Source organism: Lithobates pipiens, unplaced genomic scaffold (genome assembly GCF_037356315.1).
Source record: "Lithobates pipiens isolate NorthernLeopardFrog02 unplaced genomic scaffold, aLitPip1_a1.2 Scaffold_16, whole genome shotgun sequence".
NCBI lineage: Eukaryota > Metazoa > Chordata > Amphibia > Anura > Ranidae > Lithobates > Lithobates pipiens.
In genome coordinates this window covers 548201515-548228947 of record NW_027507748.1, presented here as the reverse complement: position 1 = coordinate 548228947, position 27433 = coordinate 548201515, and the positions used below count along the sequence as shown (strand labels likewise).

Here is a 27433-nt window from a genome sequence, read left to right as displayed (position 1 = left end):
TAGAGAGGCACCGCCTGATCACCCGAAAGCTCCAGCACATTGATGGGCAGGCAGAATTCTTGCATCCAGCAAACCCTGGGTCAACTGTATGCTCCAAACTCCCACCCAACAGGTCAGGCTGGCATCCGTTGTGATCACCGTCCAAAGAAGCAGAAGGAAACGACTTCCTGGACTGAAGGGCCTGCAAGCTCAGCCACCAGAGCAGGGAATCCGACTAGCTGGCTCACCTGAATTTGATAATGCAGGGATAATGGAGATTTGTTCCATTTGGACGGGATCTCTCTTTCTACAAGACTCGAGTGTGGAATTGAGCATATGGTACCACCTCAAAAGTGGCAACCACGAGACCCAGGACCCGCATGCAAAAAACGCAGGGACGACCACCTGCGGGACACCAACAACTTCACCGCAGCTTGAAGAGTCTGTAGCTTGTCCGAAGGGAGAAAGACTTCCCGCCTCTGGGGAGTCCAGAAGCAAGCCCAGGTACTCCAGGCTTTGAGTCGGCACCAACACCGACTTCTGGAGGTTCAATACCCAACCAAACTCCAGAAGAGTCTGTATGGTGATCGCCACATCCTCCCTTAATTCTGAGGCAGAAGCTGCTCTTAGAAGGAGGTTGTTCAGGTAACTCACGATTGCGATCCCTCGTTGCCTTAGCAATGCCAGAATTGGGGCTAGCACCTTAGTGAAGACCCTTGGTGCCGACGCTAGGCCAAAAGGGTGAGTTACAAATTGGCAGTGCTCGTCCGACCGAAATTTCTGATGCCTGACGCATATGGGGACATGCAAGTATGTGTCCTTGATGTTTAAGGACGCCAGGAAATCCCCCAGATGGAGTGCAGGGACCAAGAAGCGAACTGATTCCATCCTGAATCTTTGTACTATCACCCCGTGCACCAGCAGGTCCTTTACTGCCCCGAACAGGGCTTTCCGACGAGTCAGAAGAAGATGAAGGTTGGGAGAAAAAAATGTTTGGTGGATAAGAAAGAAACTCTTGTATCCTGATGAAACCAGTTCACAGACCCACTGGTCAGAAAGTAGGGAGGTACACCGAGCTGCAAACTCCTGAAGGCAAACCCCCACCCATGAGTCAGGCAGGGGCGAACCTTCATGCAGCAACAGATTTGCTCACAGGTTTGTTTGGCTTGCGAAACCAGAGGCGCTTTTGTCCTTCAACTGCCACCTTTTCGGACTGGGAACGCTTACCTGCTGACCCGGGCAGAAAAAAAAAATAAAAAATCAGCTTCCGAGTGGAAAAGGAGGACCCTGGCCTACAGCGTGGCTCCTTTACCCTTCCTGGACTGTGGGAGCAAAGTACTCTTTCCCCCAGTAACGTTCTTAATAATGGCTCCAAATAGCCTCTCCCCCTGGAAGGGAAAATCCGCCAGTGCTTTCTTAGATACTTGGTCCGCAGACCAGCATTTTAGCCAAATCAAGCGACGTAGCACCGCAGCCGATACTTTGGCTCTAGAGAGCAAGGGGGCTGTATCCAAGGCCGCATCACAGACAGACATACTTCAGGCCCTGCACCAAATGGTCTGCCAGCTCCATGCAGACCGGGGAAGCCTGTTGCTTCTCCAACTCACAGTGCAACAATTTAGCCCATTCAGTAAGCGTCTGACACCAGGGCCTTGGCTAACACTGGCCGCAATGCTGACCCCACCACCATAAACATGGACTGGGCAAGCGCCTTGGCCCTCCTGTCTGCAGGGTCCTTGAAAGCAGGGGTCCCTTCCACCGAAATCGTGGTTACCTTATTTAACCTGGATACCAGGAGATCAACAATTGGAGGAGATGTCCATTTCTTCAGAAAACTCTCCTCAAAGGGGGCGACGGGCCGCCATCCCTCAGGACCAAAAAGGCCCACTGCGGGCTTCCCTATTCTTTGTAAATAAACTTATCAAAATAAGTTGGGTAAGGAAACACCTTAGTCGTGCGGGCCGGCTTGTGGGACCCAAAAGGGACCGTCGCCTCTGCAGATGCCCCCGCAATAGCCTCCATCTTTGGGGTATCCCACACTGCTGTGATAAGTGCTCCTACAAGAGCTTTTTCCTGCGCTGACCCAGGATCTATATTATCCAGCCTGTCACCCAGCCCGGCTGTTGATTGTAGATCAAAGTAATCAAAAATGTAGAAAAAAAAAAAAAAATAAATAAATATCCCAGGACCTACACTAGGCAGAAAAAAAATAAAATAAAAATAGAGCTGCTGGAAGCAGTGAGGTTATAGCCAGTAGGATCATGGTTATAGCCAGTAGGACCTGGGCAGTACTGTGCAGTTTTGCTGTTTTTACATGTTCTGCCTAGCCCTCTCCTGAATGTGGCGATATAACCCCAAGGTCAAGATTGAAGATGCTGTGTCTGTCAATGAATGAAAGAAATGTGGATTTCCCTCCTGATGCCCTGCCTAATGTAATCATGTGCTAGCTCCCATCATGGTGGATCAATGGATGTGTTTCAGGAGTGCAACTCCTTCCTCTCATCTACTTTAGATGGGAGGAAGGGGTTGCATCCACAAAACGTGTACATTGATATCCTGGATATCCTGTGATGGCAGAGCGCACATGTTGACACTATGCGCATCTTCAAAAATTGGCTTTTAAAATACTTTAAAAAAAAAAAAAATATTTTTTTTTTTTATTTTAAATCAAAAAAGGTACAATTTGTGTGCGTTTTAGATTCTGCCAAAAACAAAAAACTAAATCACGATTGCACACCATGATCTCCCCGATGAGGTTCTAAATCACGATTGCACAACTTCCCTGATGTGGACATGTGTACTTGCACTGGTGAAAGGAGATTCTTCCAAAACATCCACATCACAAAAAAAAAAAAAAAAAAAAAAAAAAAAAAAAAAAATAAAACACACACCATGTATTATAAATATGCAGGCATACATCTATTACCTGAAGCTGTGGTCTCAGACACTCACATGCTGTGGTCACCATTTCAATGAAAAAAGAAAACTGAGTGCACAGATGTGTACTTCTATACATGAAACAGTGTCTAGAAAAGGTGGTGGGCGGTAGCCATCTTTAGAGAGAAGCCAGCTCTGTAATAGGAAGACAAGGGAACAAAAAGGAAGCACCACTTAAGTGCAATAAGTCAAGTAGGATTTTAATGACAACAATTAATGGACTTACAGGAAGGTGAATAAAATCAGGCTCATCTGTGTGTCAGTGTTCCATAGGGAAGCCTCAGAACCGGATCAGTTTTTCTATGCAGAGATGGGAAACTGCAGCGTTTGTTGCTGCTCAGCCTGGAGCAGATCCTGTGGCCATCAGGAAGAAGCTGGAGGCTGAGGTCACGGGATCACATCCAGGGGAGGACTCCGCAGAGTGAGAAGGGTTGGATAGGCAGGCTACATGCTTGGAGTCCACTGCTCCTTCTACAGGCCTATGGGGGTAAGAGGGTTAAGACTAAAAAAAAAAAAAAATCTGTCAAAATAGAAAACATATTTAAAACTAAAATGGGAATTATATTAAAAAGATGCATGCACCTTCACCAGAGGGTGCACGTGTGTACCTGCATCTGTATGTAAAATGCATGGACATGCACTAGATGTAAAATGCAAAAATACATATACACACACTAAATTTATATATATATATATATATATATATATATATATATATATATATATATATATATATATATATATATATATATATACACATATACATATACATATACATATACACATACATATACACATACATATACATATACACATACACATATACATACAGATATACATATACATACATATACATATATACACACACATACACACGACAATAATGAACTACAATATATGCATAAAACACCTAATAAATCAAAAAAAAAAAATCCATAAATTTGTATAAAATAAGTGTAAGAGAAATCTATCTACACACACGTATAGATAGATAAAATAGTTCAGGGATATGCAATTAGCGGACCACCAGCTGTTGCAAAATTCCCATCATGCTTCTGCCACTGGGTGTTATGCTTTTGGCTGTCAGAGTCTTGCAATGCTCCATGGGACTTGTAGTTCTGCAACAGCTGGAGGTCCGCTAATTGCAGATCCCCGAAATAGATTAAGCTAAAATCGTTATACATACAAATCTGTGTGGAAGTGAGGTATGCAATGTCTACCAATAGCAATCCAAAAAAAAAAAAAAAATGGGGGGGGGGGGGGGGGGGGGGTGCACGAGTAGCATGATTAAAAAGCATGTCCATACTGAATGAAATGTTATGTACAAAGTAATGGTATTCAAAAATACACACACACACACACACACGTGTGTGTGGTGTGTACACATGAATGGTCTTGTATTCACACTGTATGGTGGCAAGCTGAATATATACGTACATCCATACAAAAAAAAAAAAAAAGGCAAGGCAGTCCATATGCTAAATGAGAGAGAATATTCTGGTGTGACCATCAATGCTAAAATACAGTGTCTATTCTCTGGAGAGGTGCAATCGCTATCAATATCGCCTATGTGTGCAGCATACTATAACTAACAGTTACATGGGATGCTATGTGAAAGATACCAAATGTGGAAAATGGACCATAAGGGTCAGCTGTGAAAGAAAACAAAGTATGGAAATGTTATAAGTAATTCCATCAGGAGAAACAAAGTCTATAGTTAGAGGAGGGTATGAACCTCAAATTCTTAATTTTACCCTCCAGGTGCCAAAGTTTGTAAAGAATAAATCCAATAGGATTCCTAATGGCAAAGTGTCTAAACCCTTCAGCTGCCAGCAATGTCCCAGTGATAGATTCCAGGACCCAAACTTTCAAGCCCATGGTAGATTTTTTTGTGTTGGCAAAGAAAATGCTTGGGGACACTAGGTTGGTCTCGTCCTGTCTCAATAATAATGTTCTCCGAAACGTGCTCTAAGGGGATTTATTCTTTAGGGACTTTGGCACCCGGAGGGTTAAATGAAGAAATGGAGGTTCATACCCTTCTGTAACTATAGACCGTTTCTCCTGATGGAATTATAACATTTCCATACTTTTCTTTCACAGCTGACCCTTATGGTCAGTTTTACCCATTCGGTATCCTTCACATAGCAAGTTCCATCCCATGTAACTGTTATAGTATGCTGCACACATATTGATAGCAATTACACCTCTCTCCAAAGAATGGACACGGTATTTTAGCATCGATTATCACACCAGAAGATTCTCTATCATTTAGCATATGATTGCCTTGCCTTTTTTCTGTATGGATGCAAGTATAAATTCAGCTTACCACCATGCAGTGTGAATAAAAGACCATGTGTGTACACACACACGATTATTTTTGAATACCATTACTTGTAACAGTTCATTCAGTATGGGCCTCAATAGCTCTTACGCTCATTGACCCCCTGTTCACGTATGGGGTGGCACAGTGGTGCCGTGATTAGCACTCTCACCTAGCACAAAAAAAAAAAAAAAAAAAAAAAAAAAAAAGGGTCGCTGGTTTGAATCCCAACCACGACACTCCCTGCCTGGAGCTTGCATGTTTTCCCTGTGCCTGCATGGGTTTCTTCCAGGTACTCTGGTTTCCTCCCACACTCCAAAGACATGCAGGTAGGTTAATTGGCGCTAGTATATGAATGGGGACCTCAGATTGTGGGCTCCTTGAGGGTAGGGACCGATGTGAGTGTACAGGGATAGGGGCAATTGTAGACGCTCACTCAGGTTGAACTGGATGGACTGGTATCTTTAGTCAACCTTACTATGTAACGTACATACCTTTAATCATGCCCCCCCCCCCCCTATTTTTTTTGGGTACTATTGGTAGACATTGCATACCTAGCTTCCACACACAGATTTATATGTATAACGATTTTAGCTTAAACTATTTTAACCATTTATTGTTTATACGTGTGTGTAGATCTATTTCTCTTACATATATTTTATACGAATGATGGATTTTTTTTTTTTTTTTTTTTTTTAAGAGATTTTTTTAGATGTTTTATGTATGCATATATCATTGTATTTGAAGGATTTGGAAAAGCCGCGCTTAGGAGTAAATTAAGGTTGTTGCTGCCCTCCAAGTCCTCAGCCCCCTGTTTGGAGGCTGTGGGCGTTTGACTGTTTATAATATTAATATGGGGCTTTAGGCACTACCTGGACCAAACAAGATGTTTGACATAGATCAATGCCCTATGGCAAAAAGCGTTATAATATACAAATTAGGCTCCCCAGTCCTAAAAGGACTTACAATGTATGGAAAATAAAATTAATTTATACACCAAACCCCAGTGCTAGGTATATATGCACTAGATACTGGGAATGGAGTAATGACCCAGAAGAGAGAGATGGAGAGAGGGAGAAAAGAGTGGCATTTGGGATCAAAATCCCCAACAAGAGATAACTTAATACCAGTTTTCACACACTTCCTACACCCCCCCCCCCTGTGTATATACCCTATCAATATAGTATGTATGGGATATGTTAGACCGGGGGTAGGTAGTGCGTAAAAATTATGTGCATTAAACCAGGGGTATGTCACTATAAATACATATAAAGTGATCAGGTGTACAGAATAAATCAAGATATAGTGATGAAAAATATTTCCAGCTAAAAAAGGTGACTATATATGTTAATATAACCCTCCTTATAAAATTATTAACATATCTACACTATCCATGTAAGGAAAGAAAGGGGGGGGGGTATTGTGTTGCATATAACAGTAAACCCAGATCTTTATCTCAAAAGGTGCAAACAACCAGTGCAAAAAATTGCAAAAAAATTTGCACAAAAGTGCAAAAAGTGCTAAAAAAAGTGCAAAAAGTGCTAAAAAAGTGCAAAAAGTGCAAGAAGATATAAAAAGTGCAAAAAACCCAAAAAGTTGCCTAAAAAAAAAAAAAAATCAATACAAAACAAATTATAAAAAAATTACAAGATATCTCAAATAATGTTCAGAATTGCATTAAGGTGCTCAATGTCTATTAAGTTGCAGTATGTATCCAAAGCGTTCAATCAATATATTATAAAGTTCTAGACGAATCAGAAAGAAAAAAGGTGACTTCCGTGTCCACATAAATCCAGTGACTTCTGTGCTCACACCCCTTTGGGTCCCCACTCACCAGATTCCTGTCCCCCTAGGGGGTTACAGGCATGTAGTGTCTCCACCTGTAGGCACCCTGTACCAGATTCTTCCACCTTCTTGCTGTATATTAATAACCTGAATGGCAATCCTTTTGAGATGGTTAACAGCAGGCAGACGGTTCCTATAAGGCAGGGATGTCCAAACTTTTTTCAAAGAGGGCCAGATTTGATGAAGTGAACATGCGCGAGGGCCGACCATGTGGCCTGACATTCTTTGAACCATTAAAATTCGATCTAAGTGTGTTCGTCCAAGCACTAATACACTTCCCCACAAGAATTCTCTTGCCTTTGTGGCTGTGTGTGGTGAATATTTGAACTCAAGTGTATTTGGATACACTGTATTTATTGGTGTATAAACACGCACCTTCACTTTAAGAGGGAAGCTTCAGGGAAAAAAAAAAAAAAAAAAAAAAAAAAAAAAAAAAAAAAAACGTAAAATTTTAAATAAAGAACTGTGAAGCAAAATAAGGGTCAGTGTCCATCTGCAGACCCACCATTGCTGGGAATGCAGTGCCCACCATTGCCAGGAATTTCATCCACCATTGCCAGGAATGCAGCTCCACAATTGCAATTGCCAGGAATTTAGTCACCATTACCATCAGTGCAGCCATGGAGGGGACATGGAGGGGGCAGGACGAGCGCCAAAGACATCTTACAGGAGAATCTCCTGTTTACACAACGGCCTCTTTAAGAGAAAGTCCTCCTTTGATGGACAGCACGGTCGTCCAATGGCAGAGATGGGACTTCCTATTACAACTGCCGTGTAAACAGGAAATTCTCCTCCTGTGTGCATGGCACTCGTCCCGCCTCCTCCCTCCGATGCAGCCGGACTATATATCTTTTGTGGCCCCGGCGCTGGGAGATCGCCAGGGGCCACAAAAGATATGTTTAAATAACCAGGCGGGCCGTTCAAAACCGGACCGTGGGCCAGACTTTGGACATGCCTGCTATAAGGTGTTCCTAGTCCCAGATCTTGCTTCCACATGCAGAGGGATGCATGTGCATCTGGTGAGTGGTGACCCAAAGGGGTGCGAGCACAGAAGTCACTGGATTTATGTGGACACGAAAGTCACCTTTTTCTGATTCGTCTGGAACTTTATAATATATTGAACACTTTAGATACATACTGCAACTTAATAGACATTGAGCACCTTAATGCAATTCTGAACATTTGCTGAGATGTCTTGCGGATGCGGTTTTTGCACTTTTTATATCTTCTTGCACATTTTTGCATTCTTTAGTACTTTTTGCAATTTTTTTGCACTGGTTGTTTGCACCTTTGAGATAAAGATCTGGATGATTTACTGTTATATGTAACAATACCCCCCCCCCCTCTTTCTTTCCTTACGTGGATAGTGTAGATATGTGAATAATTTTATAAGGAGGGTTATATTATTAAAGAAGAAAAATTACACCAACAATATTGCGCAAAAGAAAAAAATAATATATACTAAGAAGTGTATAAGGCTAGCAGCCCGCACGCTAAAACTAGGGATTTTTTAGCTAAGAAATTGATGAGAGGTATAGTGCAAGCGCTCGACCTATATATACTTCCTATAGTGCTACAAGGTGATATAAATTACAATGTATATATATGATAACCCAAAAGACAAAAAAATGAATATGATATTATACAAAGTGCAAAAAATATAAACATATATATAGTGACTTATATGTGTATATATAAAAATAGTAATTAGTAGGGTATTGTGTCCCAAAAAAGAAAGCAGTGACTGTGGGTATCTGCAAACCCTAATCACAGTGATAAAGTCTATAAATGGATGTATAGTCCAAAACAATCGTGCAGAGTGCCGATAACAACCAGGGTTCTGTGATGTTGTGACCGAAGGAAACAATATTTCACCATGTGAAGATCCCGCCACCGTATAAAGTGCAGGCTTACCGGATCTATATGACCCTAGCAGGCATACGCCTCAGGGGTCAATCATAGCTTGCGATCCCAACAAGGTCTCAAAAGTTGGATGTATCAGTCATATCATATACGATCCCAGCAGATGGCTAGATGCAGTCAATATTCCTCATGTGTATGTACAAATCCAACAACGACTCATAGATAGGCATAAAGGATGAGAAGACGGAGCCAACATAGCATAATAACGTTTTTAAAAAAACTTTAATAAAAATTTTTTTACTAAAACTCACATTTCGAGAAGAACAATCAAGCGTGTCAGAGAGATAAAAATGGCAGTAGCGGAGTCCTCCCGACGCGTTTCGACCCACCGGTCATCATCCGTCCACCCCAGATGATGACCGGTGGGTCGAAACGCGTCGGGAGGACTCCGCTACTGCCATTTTTATCTCTCTGACACGCTTGATTGTTCTTCTCGAAATGTGAGTTTTAGTAAAAAAATTTTTATTAAAGTTTTTTTAAAAACGTTATTATGCTATGTTGGCTCCGTCTTCTCATCCTTTATGCCTATCTATGAGTCGTTGTTGGATTTGTACATACACATGAGGAATATTGACTGCATCTAGCCATCTGCTGGGATCGTATATGATATGACTGATACATCCAACTTTTGAGACCTTGTTGGGATCGCAAGCTATGATTGACCCCTGAGGCGTATGCCTGCTAGGGTCATATAGATCCGGTAAGCCTGCACTTTATACGGTGGCGGGATCTTCACATGGTGAAATATTGTTTCCTTCGGTCACAACATCACAGAACCCTGGTTGTTATCGGCACTCTGCACGATTGTTTTGGACTATACATCCATTTATAGACTTTATCACTGTGATTAGGGTTTGCAGATACCCACAGTCACTGCTTTCTTTTTTGGGACACAATACCCTACTAATTACTATTTTTATATATACACATATAAGTCACTATATATATGTTTATATTTTTTGCACTTTGTATAATATCATATTCATTTTTTTGTCTTTTGGGTTATCATATATATACATTGTAATTTATATCACCTTGTAGCACTATAGGAAGTATATATAGGTCGAGCGCTTGCACTATACCTCTCATCAGGGTTATATTATTAACATATATAGTCACCTTTTAGCTGGAAATATTTTTCATCACTATATCTTAATTTATTCTGTACACTTTATATTTATAGAGACACACCCCTGTTTTAATGCACATAATTTTTACGCACTACCTACCTCCGGTCTAACATATCCCATTCATACTATATTGATAGGGTGTATATACAGGGGGGGGGGGGGGGGGGGTGTGCCATAGGGCATTGATCTAGGTAAAACAACTCATTTGGTTCAAGTAGCACCTAAAGCCCCATATTAATATTATAAACAATCATTGTATTTGTCTTCCTTGTGTGATAGAGTGTATATGTATATATACACACTATATCACACACGTACATTTTATATCTAATGCAAGTCCGTGCGTTTAACATACAGATGCAGGTACACACATGCACCCTTTGATGAAGGTGCATGTATGCATCTTTTTAATATAATTCCCATTTAGTTTTAAATACAAGTTTATATTTTGGCATATTTTCTTTAGTTTTAACCTTTTTTTTTTATATATCCCTTGGTCCCATTTTTGGCCCCTCCCCCTGGTCCCTCGTTTGTCAGATCATGACAAACATAAAAATAAAAATAACACTGATATTAATAACATTTCTCTGATATATTAAATACTTTAGTTATAAATCAACCATAATCCAATTCCTTTGTTCTTAAATATGTTGCCGTTAGTGGAATTATGGTGTGCTGGTGCTTGTTGTCCCACAGGCAGCTTGGCACATAAAAATAGCTCCTCACTAGCAGTACCCCCCATAGGCCTGTAGTCCTAGAAGGAGCAGTTGACTGAGCATGTAGCTTGCCTATCCAACCCTTCTCACTCTGTGGAGTCCTCCCCTGGAAGTGACCTCAGCCCCAGCTTCCTTTCTTCCTGATGGCCACAGGATCTGCTCCAGGCTGAGCAGCAACAACTGCAGTTTCCCATCTCTGCATAGAAAAACAGATCCGGATCTGAGGCTGCCCTACGGACCACTGACACACAGATGAGCCTGATTTTATTCGCCTTTCTGCAAGTGCATTAATTGCTGTGTCATTAAAATACTACTTAAAGAGGAGCTGCACAAAAAAAAAAAAAATATTAAAAGCCAGCAGCTACTAATATTGCAGCTGCAGACTTTTAATATCACACTTACCTGTCCCAGGTTCCAGCGATGTCGGCGGCAGATGACGAGCGATCGCTCGTCTCGCTGCAGCCACCGCAGCCATCCTCCGTCAGGGAATCGGGAAGTGAAGCAAGAGGGCTTCACTGCCCGGTTCCCTACTGCGCATGCGCGAGTCGCGCTGCGCTGGTTCCCCGCTGTGTCTCTGGGAACTGTGTGTTTCCCAGAACACAACGGGGGGCGGAGCCATGCGGCGGTGGGCGGAGCCATGCGGCGGTCTGGCCGGAAGTGGGTGCAGTTACCTGGATTATCCAGGTAACTGCACCCCCCTCCCCCCCGAAAAAGGTGCCGATTGTGGCACCGGACGGGGGAGGGATAATACTAGCGGAACTTCCCCTTTAGGGTGAAGAACCGCTTTAACTTAATGCACTTAGGTGGCGCTTCCTTTGTTTCCTTGTCACCATTTCGCTCACTTCATAAACCTATCCTGTCTCCACCTATCCACATATCCTGAGGTTGTGGTGTGGTGACTTCCCCCTTTATGAGGTTGGGGGTCCCTGATGTCCTCTGATGCCCCGAGTATTTTCTCCCCATCAGTTGACCCTCTTCAAGATGCCCATCTCCACCATCTCTACAAAGGACATATCTGAGGCCTTAAAAGGGGCGCTACGGCCGCTTTTTTTTTTTTTTTATAAAGTCAGCAGCTACAAACACTGTAGCTGCTGTCTTTTAATAAGGACACTTACCTGTCCAGCGAGCCCGTGATGATGGCAGCCCAAGGCTGATCCGGCCATCGGATCGACTACTGGCGCCTCCATCTTAACGAAGGGAAACAGCCAATGGAGCCTTGCGGCTTCACTGCCCGTTTCCTACTGTGCATTCGCGAGTCATGCGGCGCTTTGTGAATGGCCCCGTTTTCTGGGACACACGTTCTAGAAGGCATCGGGGGTCGCTCTCCAAAGTGGAGGAAGTGCCACAGAATAGGAAGAGGCATATTAGGCAGACTGCCTAGCAACAGCAGTTTCAGGTAAGTTACATTTATTTATTTTTTTAAAGAATTTTAATGACATTTTTATTTTAGGGTGGCCCTCCACTTTAAATCTCCTGGATCGGGATGTTTGTGGCTCCTGGCTTTCCTTGTCCTTATTGCTGCTCTCCTCTGCATGCACTTGCTCTTTTTACTTTGCCACGTGCTCTCCCACTGCGCCGAAAGAGAAGGGGTGGGGAGTATACTAGAAAGAAGGTCAGGGGCAGGCAGAGTTTCACATATGTACAGTGTATAAAGTATAACACAGGTGCATCCTACATACAATCTGAGCAGACGACGGGGTAGCAGAAGCCTCGATCGTGCAAATGAAGGTACCATTTTAACTTGGGGCATCAGTGGCCTATATTGGGACAAGATTAGGAGAGTATAGCCTGATGTTAGGGTTTGTCTTGTGTCTTACAGATAAAATGGATAGATTCAATGATCATGACTCTCTCCCCCCCCCCCCCCCCCCCACTTCATAAATACAGGGAAGCTGCCCCATCTGGCAGGAGAAACACCCTTTTAATACTACTAAAATAAAGAGGAAGGCAGCGCTGGATCAATTGGTGAAGCCAGCGATTCCCACGGCAACCATCCCCTATTTGAAGTGCAAAATTAGTGACATGAGGAGCACAACACGGTCCAGGATTCCATGAGATACCGAGCAGCAGAAGACATTTATGTCCCCAGGCTCTGGTACTATGACAGACTGTTTGTCAGTCCAGAGTGAAATCAGGCCATCACTCTCAACCCTTCCTTCCACACTTCCTTCCACCTCAGATGAGGCTTCTGGACGTACAACCAGGGCCTTCCACCCAGGAAGATGTGGAGGAGCCCAGCTTGAGCCAGGTATAGCATTTTTCAACATATTTCTTGTGCAAAAATTGAATGTTAGTATTGATCACCAATTTTGGAATTAACCGCAGCCACGAGGCGGCCGGGGCAAGTGGCAGCCACGAGGCGGATGGGGCAAGTGGCAGCCACGAGGCGGCCTCCCAACGAGCCGGAAGAAGATGAAGGTTGGAGGAAAAAATAAATTAAAAAAATCTGTTTGCCGGACAAGAAACTCTTGTAGCCTGACTAAACCAGTTTGCAGACCCACTGGTCGGAAAGGAAACAGGTCCACCGGACTGCAAACTCCCAAAGGCAAACCTTCCCGTGTCAAAAAAAGCAACTGGTCTGCCAGTTCCACACAGCTCGTGGTGCAACAACTTAGCCCATTCAGTAAGCATTTGTGACACCAGGGCTGTGGCTAACACTGGCCGCAATGCTGACCACACCACCGTAAACATGGACCAAGCAACCGCCTCTGCCCTTCTGTCAGCAGGGTCCTTGAAAGAGGGGGACCCTTCCATCGGAATCATCACCTTATTTAACCTGGATACCGGGGGGAGTCAACAACCAGAGATGTCAGTTTTTCATGAAACGCTCCTCAAAGGAGCAACGTACCGCCATTCGTCTCAGGACTTAAAACTCCCACTGCGGGCTTCCCCACTCCTTGTAAATAAACTTATCAAAATAAGTTACATAGGGAAACACCTTAGCAGTGCGGGCTGGCTTGTGGGACCCAAAAGGGACCGACACCTCTGCAGATGCCCCCACCGTATCCTCTATCTTTAAGGTATCCCGCACCACTGTGATAAGTGCTCCTGCTAGCGCTTTTTCCTGCGCCGACACAGACTCGGAGTCTTCCTCATCACTGCCTGAATGGTCCTGGTCCACATCCTTTGAAACAGAGCTCTCCCCAGAAGATGGGGGGGAGGGGGTGTTTTATCCCCTTGCGCCCACACGCCGCTTCCATCCTGGCAACAAAATGATTCCACGACCGCTGACGGGAGCCGGTTGCTATAACAAGGGTGTCTGGAGACAAAGTGCCAGCCTCTGACACCATGCTGAACCCACGCTCGCCTGTCACCCTTAGGGACCTAAGCCAAGCAAACAAATGTCCACCCTCCTAGCTGCCACAGACTGAGGGGCCCCATCGCAGGACTAACCACCCTGACCCAGGTGCTGCGCTGCCATCCGCCTTACTCTCTGCCTGCCACGATGTGTCCTGCCGCTCAATGCTAGAGCACAACAGACCTGAGGCTACCAAATCAGTTGGTCAGAACTCTGAATATCAGCAGCAAAACAACTTTATTATGCTAGCATTATAAAGAAGGAGAATGTGCTACATTAAAAGATTAAAAACTTTGTAGCCTGACGAATGTGCCATCTCCATTACGAACGCTAGTTTTACCAAACCAAGTGCTTCCGCCTTGTAACTGATGCAGAGCGTGGAATTTTGTGCATCGGAATTGTCTACACATGCTCGGAATTTACGACAACAGATTTTGTTGTCGGAAAATTTGAGATCCAACTCTCAAATTTGTCGGAAGTTCGACAGAAAATGTCCGATGGAGCATACACATGGTCGGAATTTCTAACAAGCTCACATTGAACATTTCCCTTCAGGAAAGCCGACCATGTGTACTAGGGCGTTTCATTTTTCCAAAGATGTGATTTTCATATGACTTTGCTTACGCCCCAAGTCTCAGTGATATAAAAGATATATATGCCAAATTTCAACTTCACATTGATCTGTGGGCTTCACTTGATAAGACATCATATACTACAATGCTTGATGAAGAAAGTCCCGTTCAAGGCTTTCTAGAAGAAAGAGTGAAAATGGTTAACTACATCCAAAATGTCCTAAAAGACGGAAGTCATCCAAGAGAAGACTACAAAGTTATTATAACCCTCACTCCTGTACCTAGGAAGTTGGTTAAAAAAATAAATAAATAACTTCAGTTTCAGGATCCCAGGGGCACTGCACCAAGCAAGGTGGATGACAAAAGCAATATATGCACTTAAAATTATCCTCTTCACTAAAAACAGTTGAATATGCCTCAGCGACAATTGGAAGGAATGAAACGGGTTGCACCTTTTGTCGGCCTCATACATGTTCGCTTTTGGCATGAGGCAATTGTAGGTTGATGGGCTCCAAAGAATGATTTGGATATGCTACAGCTTTTGAGCACTTACCCAGATGCAGACGTCAAAAAATGTGCTCACAGTTGCTAAGAGACACCTTTGGTATCTGTCAGAAACTAACGTTGGATTGGCTTTTTTGGACGAACGTATTACTCAGCCTGTGAAGCAAAATAGGACTAAAAACTTAGAAACCAAACCTGCAAAGAAAAAGGAAGTAAAACTATTAGAGGGTAAAAACATGGTTTTTGAAGGAAAAGACTCAAGCCATTTCGTTACTGATAAAACAAAGATGTTCTTTGAATTGTTTGGGATCCACAACATGACAGAATACAAAGGGATTGCATCGTTCAAAGTTGATTAATATAACACGTTTTGCCTATCACATTACCCATTAATCTTAGTGTATAGTTTTAATAGTATTTTAAGTTTGTGATTTCTAGTTTTCCCAACAAAATTAACATTGAAAAATCGTATTTTTTTGCTTACTTTTACATGTGTGCAACCTCTAAATATTATCCAATGTTCTTGAAATTTAGCGCAAAAATATAATATATACACACACACACACACACACACACACGTGGGAAGAAGACTCTCCCTCTCTCCCCGCCCCCCCCCCCAGCCAATCGCACAAGCTGAAATGTTGATTACCGCTGCTGCGAAGTGACAAGGAAAAGTAATGTTTAATAAGTGGATGTAAACCCACTCATCCTTTCTAAAGTACTGCAATATTGGTTATCTAGAAGGATATACATGCCCCCTGCATGTATACTTATCTGTCAAAATGTCTCCCCTCTGTCTGCTACGAGACCCTAAAAACTGCAGATTTTGTGGGTGGGTCTATTTTCCAGGGCTTAGTGGGTGGAGTTGTGATATCAGTAGACTCCCCGGCCGCCTCTACACCCCCCCTTAACATGCATTTTCTCCTGTGTATTTCTTACACTGAACTTCTGCTATGATCACCAACATCCAGTCAAAACCCAGAAAAATCCCCACATGACTTCAGCATGCCAAATCATGCTGAGGTGTGGACCAGCCAATCCTTGCAGAGCTGCTGAAGAAAGGAGTGGGGGGTGAGAATTAAATAATGCATGTCTAAGGCTAGCGCACTAGATATGTAAATCATCTGTCAATCACAGCAAAGGGGAAGAGCGGAGAAAGATTTCACAAGTTTGTCCGTTTTATTTCACTGAAAAAAGATATGATTGCTCAGAGCTGGATTAACTCTTTGTGGCAAGACTGAGCACAGCTGATCTGAAATCCCATACTCTATATTGTGCCAGACAAAAATAAAAATAAAAATTTGGGGTTTACATCCACTTGAAAAGGATACGTTTACTTATAAAATGTTTTTTTTTTTTTTGGAGCCTGTAAAGCATTGCACCAGCGATCAGCAGATAGGTGGTGCCATGCAGGTCTCCTGCAGATCTGTCACCTTCTGTATGCCCGTACATCAATCCCCATACATCAATCCCCATACATCAATTCCAAAACCGGGCAACGGCCGCTGCATTGGGAACAGGTTACAGGTTCCACCAAAAATGGAATTTGTATATGCCATTTTTTATTTGCTACACTTAACAATTTCACATAAGGTTTCATACACATGTAATTCTTGCAAGATAAAGAAGATTTAAAGCATTACCTGTTCAGACAGCTGATGCTTGTTTTCAGCGGCTGCCTTTTCTAGTTCCCCTATACGTGTTTGTTGCTGCTGAACCACAGAACGGAGATGTTTTATGCAGTTGTGGTTTGGTAGTTCATCTTTAGGCATTTCTAGGCTGTTGGACATTAAGATACATAATACAAGTAAAGCTTAAAAGACTCGAACATACATAAAATTCAAAAACTGTACAAAACTCGATCATGCTAAACATGTTACCAATATGCATACAAAAGTTATAGCACTTTTCCCTGTAGTTTGTAGAAGGTAATTGTTTGGGCTTGCATTTCTTCTTCCTTACACCCTGGCCGACGCAACGAACACTAGGTGGTTGGCAAATCCAAATAGAAGTTGCAGGATGAGTAACCTAAGGAATAGGTTTTAAGATTAAAGTTCCCCCATCATCACGCTAAGCCTAGGCTCACATATATGCGGTGTGGGAAAGTAATCCTTGCAAATTTTCTGCACTGCAATCACATAGTTTGCAACTCACCACTGGTGTCAAAGCTAAAACGGCACCCAGAACACATTGCAAGCGCAGTGCGGTTTGCCTGCATCAGTTCACATTAACAAAATGTGATCCGGTTGTGGTGCGATGTAAAAGATGCTGGGAGATCTCTGGGCAAAAAAAGACTGTAGAGAAGACTCTAGTGAAAGAGGCAGGCAAGTTTTGGGGCACCGACAGACTGCATGTGGTGAGAGGGGGAGGGAGGGGCACCAACAGGAGCAATTTAATCTTCACCAGCAAAACAGAAGTCAACTAGGTATTTGAGAAGGCGCAAGCAAAACTCAGCAATTCAAAACCCTGATACAAGGGGGACATCAGAGCAGAGTGAGGGTTGTAAGCAAGATGTGTTATAGCTCTGAAGAGTAGACGGGCGCTAGGTAGTAGACCTAACTGCCCCACATAGGGTCACTAGGACTCTTCTCACCAAGTCAGCAATTCTCAAACTCTGTGCCAGGACACATTTGCAGGTGTGCCGTGGGGATCCTGAGAGCTGTAACCAACTGTCGAGCCGGGGTATGGCCGCAGTTGCATTCTGGGAGTTGTAGTTTGCGCTCAAGCACAGAAAAAAACGGCAACTCCAGTAGACTGGAGTCTTGGAGGCAAGGTGCACAAGGGTATCAGAACCCACGACTGGCTTGGGCTGTGGTGCTGGCAGCAACTTTACCCCATAAAGGTGTAAAAAAAATACTGCGCTGTGAAAAGATGTGTTCTACCCAGCTGCCAACACTACTGAAGACTACACAGTAACATACAAAAATTAAAACCAAAAACTATGGCGCTTAGGTGGCAACAAACCACATGAACCAGTAAGGCACTAATTCAAGCAAAGAAAATGACATACACTTCAAAAAAAAGAAATTATGTGTAAATTCCGTTGTATATTAAGAGATCTTACTCCCAGGTGGAAGAGTGCATGAACCTCATGCACACAAAAGGTTAAGGTAAATAAAATTAATTTAACATATACAGTCCATCAAGTGAACGTCTAACAGTTCTTGAAATGTGTAATATCAATCACAATTCCAACTTGAGGTGACGTGAAATTCAACTTCTGATGTGTAGAATAATACCACCACCGTGATAAAGGGGAGAGGAGGCTTACCAAATGACGTAGACTCAGAGGAAGGCTTACGCCTCTCGAGTCATATGGGCCTGCAGGTTAGCAAACCAGATAATCATACATCTAGTATGTAATCGCCCGCAAGTCTTCAGGTCATGAAATCATCCGTAGCGATCCTCCTATAGTGCTCATCCCACGAAAATAGGGGGCTCAGGTATCAAAGACCATGGAAGTAGAAAACTAGCATAGCGCGATAACGTTTTAACATCCAATTTATAAAAAAAAAGAATAAAAAAAAAAAAAAAAAAAAGAGGACGGCTGTTTAGTTGAAACGTGTCGGGTGGACCCCCTTACAGACATCTCTACTTTCTGACTATGTTATTATGATTGAACCAAATGTGAGTGTAATTTTATTATTATTTTTTAATAAATTGGATGTTAAAACGTTATCACGCTATGCTAGTTTTCTACTTCCATGGTCTTTGATACCTGAGCCCCCTATTTTCGTGGGATGAGCACTATAGGAGGATCGCTACTATGTAAATGTAAACTTACAACTAAGGCTTGTCACTTTAACAAGGACATAAACTGCTACTTACCCACATCCCTGCTCACATGTTACTGGTCGCTTTGGATTGTGTTCACAGTCGTTAAGATGAGACATGAGGTTATCAAGTCGCACAATCGTGGTACAGCCAAATACTGCGTTGTCACAAGTAATCTGTAATTTGGAGAGCATATTCCGCATGATGCGGGGGACTGGACGGAGATGAGCTACCGTTACAACACTGCGATCCACAGGACAGGTCTGCTGCTGGGAGAACCACTGTGTGATGCAGGCATTGCAAAAGGCGTGTTCACAATGAGGAGCCTACAGATTTAAGTAGAAAGAAAAAAAAATATATATGCATTGTAAACTGATAAAAACCAATAGCATTTACTAAGATTTTTTTGATTTTTTTATTTATTCAAACATAGGACACACTCGAGAAAATACATAGGAGAAGAAGCTTTAACAGATTTAAACATGCTTAAAAACACAATTTTATGTTGTCAAACCCGCAAGTTAAATCTGCATCTAAAGTAACTCTTAAACAGGCAAAAAGTCCATATCCTGCATCCCTTGTAGTCAATCCACGGAGATATATCCTCAGTATGCTTACCAAAAGAGGGTTTAAGTAAATTCCCCCAATTGTCTACATTAGCTATTCAAATTATCCTCAAAGGTACGGCCCTCCTCCGAGGCCAGAAAGCTGTTCCAAGGGGACCATATTCCAGAATCTCTCTTGTTGGTGTCATGTAGTAAGGACCAGGTCTTCTAATTTACCAACATCTTTCACTTTGCGCAACCACATCCCTGTCGGTGGTGACGTTGATTTCCATGTTAATGTGACACAAGCATAAGCAGCATCTAAAAAGATGACATAACAGATTTCTCATATTCCTTTTTTGGTATGTAGGGCACATGAAGGAAAAAAGGCAGAGTCATCTGGGATCCTACAGTCTGTAATAGTTTGGAGAATGCGTCTGACCTCTATCCAGAAAATATGCAACATGGTACCTTGGTCTCCTTGACATCTCCAGCAGAGATCTGAAGTGTCGGGGAAGAACTTCAATCTGGCGTTCTATACCACCGAGTAAGAATTTCAAAATTAGTCTCTTGAGTTTTCACACAAATAGACAATTCATGAGAGCACTCCAGAATCTCAATCTGAACCTACCCCCTTGTTCCATCAACTCTGGGATAGTCAGCCACGTCCCCCTTTTTATATAACTAGACACTTGTATAGCATCAGTGTTCAATAGGTGTTTGAAAGCCCTATCATCAATCCCCAGTGGAAATAAGGAGTTCCCCAATACTGGACACAAAAGAGGTCTCAGGTATTATACCAATAGTGGGGAACAGGGTTGCACAGATTTTAACAGTATTTCCTAGGAAAGGGTGTTTGATGAGGTCTTTAGACAGATGTGCGAAACACTAGGGAGCTCTTCCCAAGAGAACGGGTGACTGGGCGTATTCCATCTGTACCCAGAGTTTAAGATTTATAGGTCTATTCCAGTCTACTACCCTACTAAGATGTATAGCACGATAGTATTTCCATATATCTGGTACAGCTAGCCCCTCCCTGTCTTTTAGGAAGTGTTGATTATGCCGTAGCCATGGTTGCTTAAATGCCCATATGAAAATCAAAAATGTACTTTTGCCACTGTTGGCAGATGGAATATGTATCGGTAAAGCCTGTAAGAGAGAAATTTAGGAAGAATACTCATCTTAACCTTACAGTGCCCTAACCATGAGTGCAATCCTGTTTTCCATTTGCCCAATAAGAGCTTTACTTTTTGCAGTAGTGAAGGAAAATTTAGCTCAAAAATCTTAGTTATATTAGGAGACAGCACCGTACCCAGATATGTAAGCCCTTTATCCGTCCATTTAAACTTAAAACTTTAAGTGGTTCAATTGATGTTTGAGGGCAATTAACCCCAAGGTATTATTGACCCTCACCTTTCTGTACTCCTGTGATATCTTGATTTAGACGTATTGTGCAGAGAAACGGTTCCATGACAAGGCAAAAAGGAGTGGTGACAAGGGGCATCCCTGGAGTGTCCCATTTGAAATCTGGAAGGCTTCTGATAGTACTCCATTGGCCTGAACTCAGGCCACCAGACAGGAGTAAATCCACCGCAACATTTTACTCTCAACATAAAACTCCAATTTACCCTCTCGAAGGCTTTCTCCTCATCTGTATATATAAACACACATTGTAGCTGAGTTTTTTTTCACAAGGAGGAGGGAGGAGGGCTACCTCCCTAGGTACAGTTCTAATGCATTCATTTTACAAGCAATTAGATTGCAGAGAATACGACATTCAAAATGGCATAGAAGAAAGTTTTGTTTTCATTTTGGTTAGAGTAAGGGAGGGTTATAACCGCTCAGTTCCCCCCCGTCTGTGTCCCATTGGAGGATTTCCCTTCACTTCCTCTCCCACAACCAAAACAGGAAGTAAGTAAAATCGCTGAAAAATTAGGAGAAAAAAAAAAAAAAAAGAATTCTTGGGGATCCCCAGAACTAGTGACCCCCATTATAATAATATTTCCCCTCTATCATTTTTTCAGGGGCCAACCCAAAATTTGGGATTCCTTTACCTTCACTAATAATGATAAACAGGACAAATTGGATCTCCCCAACGGGGGTCACAGAAAGCAAAAGAATAAATAAAAAAAAAAAAAAAAATGGATCAGCGTTTTAATCCCTATGCCAGTGATGGCGAACCTTGGCACCCCAGATGTTTTGGAACTACATTTCCCATGATGCCCATGCACTCTGCAGTGTAGTTTAGCATCATGGGAAATGTAGTTCCAAAACATCTGGGGTGTCAAGGTTCGCCATCACTGCCCTATGCACCATTTAAAACAAATTGCGACTTTAGCTCTACTTTAATAGCGCAAACCACACTCTGCCCATGTAGGCTTAATTTTTTTGTTCGAAAGATGAAGCGCATATTTATCATCGTATCAATTTTCCACTTTTGCATGAAAAGAATACAGATTCAGAATACACTGAAATAGTAGATCAATTTCTTTTGTTCCTCAAACTATAAAACTTTAAAAGGCTGAATCAACATAAGAAATGCAAGCTGGGGTTTGGTCACATTACCTTTAACAACGGCTTGATAGCCTCCCTTTTGTTCGGTCCACACACATTTTTGAAATAACCCCTTTCCACTCCGCAACACCTAATTCTAGAGGTCGACCGATATGGGTTTTTCTCTGGCCGATGCTGATATTTAGAAATCATGGCGGCCGATGGCCGAAATATGATGCCGATTTTTTTGGGCCGATATGTTAGGCAGATTTTTTTTTTTTTTTTTTTTAATCCCCATTCATCTCATAAAATCTAACAGACCTTTCCCACTGGGGCGTTTTTCAGGCGCTTTTGGGCTAAAAATAGTGCCTGTAAAGTGCCTTTCACACGGAGGCGATGCGCTGGCAGGATCTTTAAAAAAAGTCCTGCAAGCAGCACGTTTGGAGTGGCGTATACTGCTCCTCCACCACTCCTGCCCATTGATATGAATGGGCACCACTGCCGAAGCGCATGCAATGCGGTGCTTCACGGGCGCATTTAACCTCTTCCTCGGCCGCTAGCTGGGTTTTATGTGTCCCACTAGCAACCAAATAGCACCGCTAAAATGATGGTAAAGAGCCGCTAAAACTTGCAGCTTTTTACCATCAACGCCTGCCCGCTCCAGTGTGAAAGCAGCCTTCATAAGTGATACAGAAAATTTCTTACATTTAAACATTAATAAAACAAAACAAACCTCCAATCAGTTTACTTGTATGTATGATTTAGATGAAAAAAAAAAAAAAAAAAACTATATATTAAATAAAAAAACAGGTAGTCAAAACTTTTGGCCGAAAAAAGAAAAAAAAAAAAAAAAAAAGGCTAACTTTACTGTTTTTAATTTTTTTTTTTTTTTAAATAGTGTATTTTAATTCCCAAAAAAATGCATTTGAAAGACCTCTGTGCAAAGGCCGTGTGACATAAAATATTGCAACAACCGCTGTTTTATTCCCTAGGCTCTCTGCTAAAAATATATATATAATTTTTGGGGGGTCTAAGTGATTTTCTGGCAGAAAATACAGGATTTTTACTTGTAAGCAACAAGTGTCAGAAAAGATTTATAGTCTTTAAATGGTTAAACTGAGAACTCTATACACAGAGATGATTTCATTCATTCAAGTGTAAACATTGTATCTTTTTGCTCTTTTCTTGGCAGACTGCCCAGAGAGGAGGAAAGTCCTTTCTATGAGGACTCAGGCAACTTGCACTGACTTCTATTACAGAAGTAATTTCCAAGTCCTGCTGTAGTTCTAAATCGGCCTTTTTATCAGCACAATCGGCCGATATATCGGTCGACCTCTATCCAATTCCTCCCTCTTCATCTCTTCCTCTATCTGGTTATCTTTTTCATACTGCTTTAAGGGTTCTAAAATAGGTTTCTTGCTAAACTGCCCTTTTACCTACCTAGAATTTCTTTCAAACATGCCTATTACTTTAAAATGAACATCACAAGGTACAAAACTTGTTTGTATTACCACCTTCTACCCATGGCAGTTTGTCTCACACAGTTAAAGAGAAGATCTGCTCACCCCTGGAAAAATTAAAAGCCAGCAGCTACACATACTGCAGCTGCTGATTTTTAAAAACAGGACACTTACCTGTACTGGAGTCCAGCGATGTTGGCACCGCAGCTGATGTTTCCATCAGCTGCCGACATTGTGATGGTGGTGGTGGGGGGGGGGGGGGTCGACAAATTGAGCACAAAAGATCCACTTTTTGGTGGAAGTTTGCTTTACAAGAAAAACCTTGATGGCCAGGTTCAGCGGGGACTGGCATGAGATTAGAACCATGTATGGGCAGACTGGATTGTACCAAAGTTGACCGAGAAATAAACTTTGGTACAATTACATCGATTTCTTACATGCAATTTGATGCCAGTGGTTATAGCCACTATCAATCACTGTGATCCCCTGGCAGGGATGGCACCCCGCTTCCCCTGCCAGGAGAACACAATAGCCCTGCTGGAGGTATTTTCCCCATAAACACTAGCTGCATTGAGGGGGGAAATTTGGCAATTCTTTTTCCTGCAACCCGTGGTTGCAGGAAAGAAAATGTCATCTATAGCACAATTTTTCTATTTACCCCTTTGTACAGAGGGGTAAACAGCTGCTTGTTCTTTAATGCACAAGTTTGTAGTTCCTTACAGATTCTTTGTATAGCATCCTGAAAAGTGACCCTTTTTAATCCCAGTGCAGAAACCCACAGCATCTAGCCAACATTTTACTTTCAGTGGGCTGACCCACATCATTGGAATGCATTAGCAATGTTTACAAATTTAATGCATTCATATACATATAGAACTCCTTGTACTGATTTGATTTTACTGGGAAGGCTTAGTTCTAACTGAAAAAAAAAAAAAAAAAAAATTTAAGAACTGGCAGCTATTTCCTGCCAGCAAGGAACGGAAAGGTAAACACTTCAAATATTACCAATTTACCCTGCAAAATATTTTAAAACAGTCAATCTCTCTCTAAAAATAGACCAAGTTACACAAGCCTCGAGTTGCTAGCATCTACTGCCATTTAAAAACAAGGTAGAAAAAAAAAAATCTCCATCTCTAATCTCCTACCAGCCTAAAAGCACTTGATTTTTCTTTTGCATTTAAGCATCAGAATTAAACAAATATTGCTGAAGATTGAAAAACATTTGATTTCATCCATTCCTGCTACACAGCATGCTGAAATAAAATTGAGAACTATGTAGGCAGCCACTGCTAACATTTCGAAATTTGCCTGACCACACCTGACTTCAAAATACTTTGAATCCTTTGCCACAAACAAGAATGCAGCAAGTGAAGTCTAAGGGTCCTTTCACACGGGGCGGATCAGTTCTGATCCGCCCCGTGGATGTCCGTTTGCTCAGCGGGGATCACTCCGCCGATCCCCGCTGAGCAGGGAGATGACAGCTCCGTCTCTGCACACTGCGCAGGGACGGACCTGTCACAGCGCCGCTCTCCCCTATGGGAGATCGGATGACGACGGACCGCAGTGCCCGTCGTCACCCGATCCGATCCGCAGATGGATGGAAAAATAGCTTTTTCCTCCGTCACACTTTTTCGGATCGGAGCGGGTCGGATGTCAGCGGACATGTCACCGCTGACATCCGACGCTCCATAGAGCTCTATGGAGCACCCGTTCAGGTCCGCCTGAAAAACTGACAGGCGGGCCTGAACGGATCGTCAGTGTGAAAGGGGCCTAAACCAAGTAAAATCTCCTGAACTCAATAGCCTAATGATCAAGGCAGAGGCAGGAGTGAAACTGCTAATTAGCAGGAAACAGTTTTTCAGGAGAAAAGCGACAGCTAAAAATTCTTAGGACAGGTTGTCAGAGCATGCATTTTAAAACTGAACCCATCAGAATAGGAACGTTGAACCTGCCTCTGCTGTACTGTTGTCCAGGTGTAAACATTATCCTTGATGAGTCATTGATCTAGAACAGGGGTGTCCAAACTTTTTTCAAAGAGGGCCAGATTTGATGAAGTGAACATGTGTGAGGGCTGACCATTTTGCCCGACATTCTTTGAACCATTAAAATTCGGTAGTTTGAGCACTAAAACACGGCCCAACAAGAATTCTCTTGCCTTTGCCGCACTCGTTCCCGACACACAGACGAATGCTCTGCTCTTTAGGGGTACTGTTAATTCTTAATAGTACCCCACACATTGGAAACACGGGGTGCTTTTGGAGCAGTGCAATAAAAAAATAAATTAAAAAAATAAAAATAAAAAAGCTCTGGGACTTCTTTCCCTGCATTTTTGTGGGTAGGGAAGCCCATTGAAATGCATGGGCTGCCCTACACACAGCATGCAGCCACGCAGATGTGAACCAAGGGCTTATTGGAGAGGCAGTAAAACCACACGGTTAAGCTGCTTTTACCACCCCCAACTTCTCCCCCTTTAGCTGCAGAGGGAGCAGCTGGGGGTGTACACATGCTGTGGCTGCAGCTGGAGGTATACCCAGGGTGAATGGGCCTGCACTGCAACTACCCCGCAAATGTGTGGATTGCACAGTTGTGGTATAGTGATGCTGCATTTACGGGCTTAAAACAGGTGGTGAGGAGGCAACATAATGCCTCTGAAAAGCGATCTGTGTATGGATTGCTTTTCAGGGGAGCAGCAGTCCTGGCTGCTAACACACACACACCCCACAAAAGCAGTTCTGATGGTACAAGAATGGGGGGGGGGGGGGGGTCTGGATTAAAAGTAACAGACAGGCAGACAGACATGCACGCACACACAGACATGCACGCACACACATAAATAAAGCCCTTTTAAAAACAAATCTAGCTTGTAGCACAGTACTGACCATTCCAGCTTCCTCATTCAGCCGGGTACTGCACTGTAGGGGGAAGCAGAGAGCACAGCACACTCCCCTGCAATTTATTTTCACTTTTGAAGCCAACAGAGCTTCTCACAGTGCAGGGGATCGGGCTCATCTGACAGCCCTGATCCCGCAGAACACCAGGCGGGCCATTCAAAACTGGACCGAGGGCCGGACTTTGGACATACCTGATCTAGAACAATCATGTGATGGGACACCTGGTATGCACACATACCAAGAAAAATATATGTCTTTAACCACTTGCCGACCAGACTATAGCCTAATGACAGCTACAGCGTGGTCGCCTAGCTCTGGGAGGGCATACTATGATGTCCTCAAATTCATTGTGCTTCCCGTCAGCAGGATTAAAAGCACAACGCTAACAGCCAAAAAAAAAAAAAAGAAGAAGAAGAAGACTTAGCCGCCTGAGAAGTCACGCTCCATGCAGTGCAAGGGATTCATTCTAGTAGGAGCAACTCAAGTCACTCAGACTTCGTAAAAGGTTTCTGCATTACTTTGAGGCGACTTTGGTGCGGCTTGCATAGACTTCTATTAAAGAAGTAGTTTGCAAGCCACGCTGTGCGGGGCGGCTTCAGAGCCAGACATCTTTGAAGCCAGCCTTGTGTGACCTGGCACTTAAGAGTTGCCAAAACCATGTATTATGAGGACCCACCTAACAACCCATTACCGTATATACTCGAGTATAAGCCGAGATTTTCAGCCTCTTTTTTGAGGCTGAAAGTGCCCCCCTCGGCTTATACTCGAGTCATCGCTGTCTGTCTGCCCGATCAGCGTGTCGAGCAGACAGACAGCGGCCATTCTAGGATTCAAAGGCCGCGCCTCCGTCTCCGCCTTCGCCTGTGATAGGCGGAACACTGAATTTCCCAGCAGTCTGTGTTCCGCCTATCACGGACGTCCTCTCATCCTCGTCCGTAGTATGAGGATGAGCGGACGTCCATGATAGGCGGACCACTGACTGCTGGGAAATTGAGTGTTCCGCCTATCACGGACATCCGATAGGCGGAACACTCAATTTCCCAGCA

The 27433-nt window shown here is 43.0% G+C and overlaps 1 protein-coding gene across 4 annotated transcripts in view; it reads right to left on the bottom strand.

The window, feature by feature from the left end:
- The window catches only part of RNF41 (ring finger protein 41), a 131648-nt gene that overhangs the window by 33388 nt on the left and 70827 nt on the right, over window positions 1-27433 (bottom strand). For 3 of the 4 annotated variants that reach the window (XM_077483390.1, XM_077483389.1, XM_077483391.1), the window contains exons 3-4: window positions 19053-19324; window positions 16868-17003 (exon numbers count right to left, since the gene is read on the bottom strand). In XM_077483390.1, the coding sequence (XP_077339516.1) occupies window positions 16868-17003; window positions 19053-19324 (408 nt within the window). Of the gene's footprint in view, window positions 1-16867; window positions 17004-19052; window positions 19325-19616; window positions 19865-27433 lie in introns of all 4 variants that reach the window. The other variant, XM_077483392.1, reaches the window with a different exon arrangement.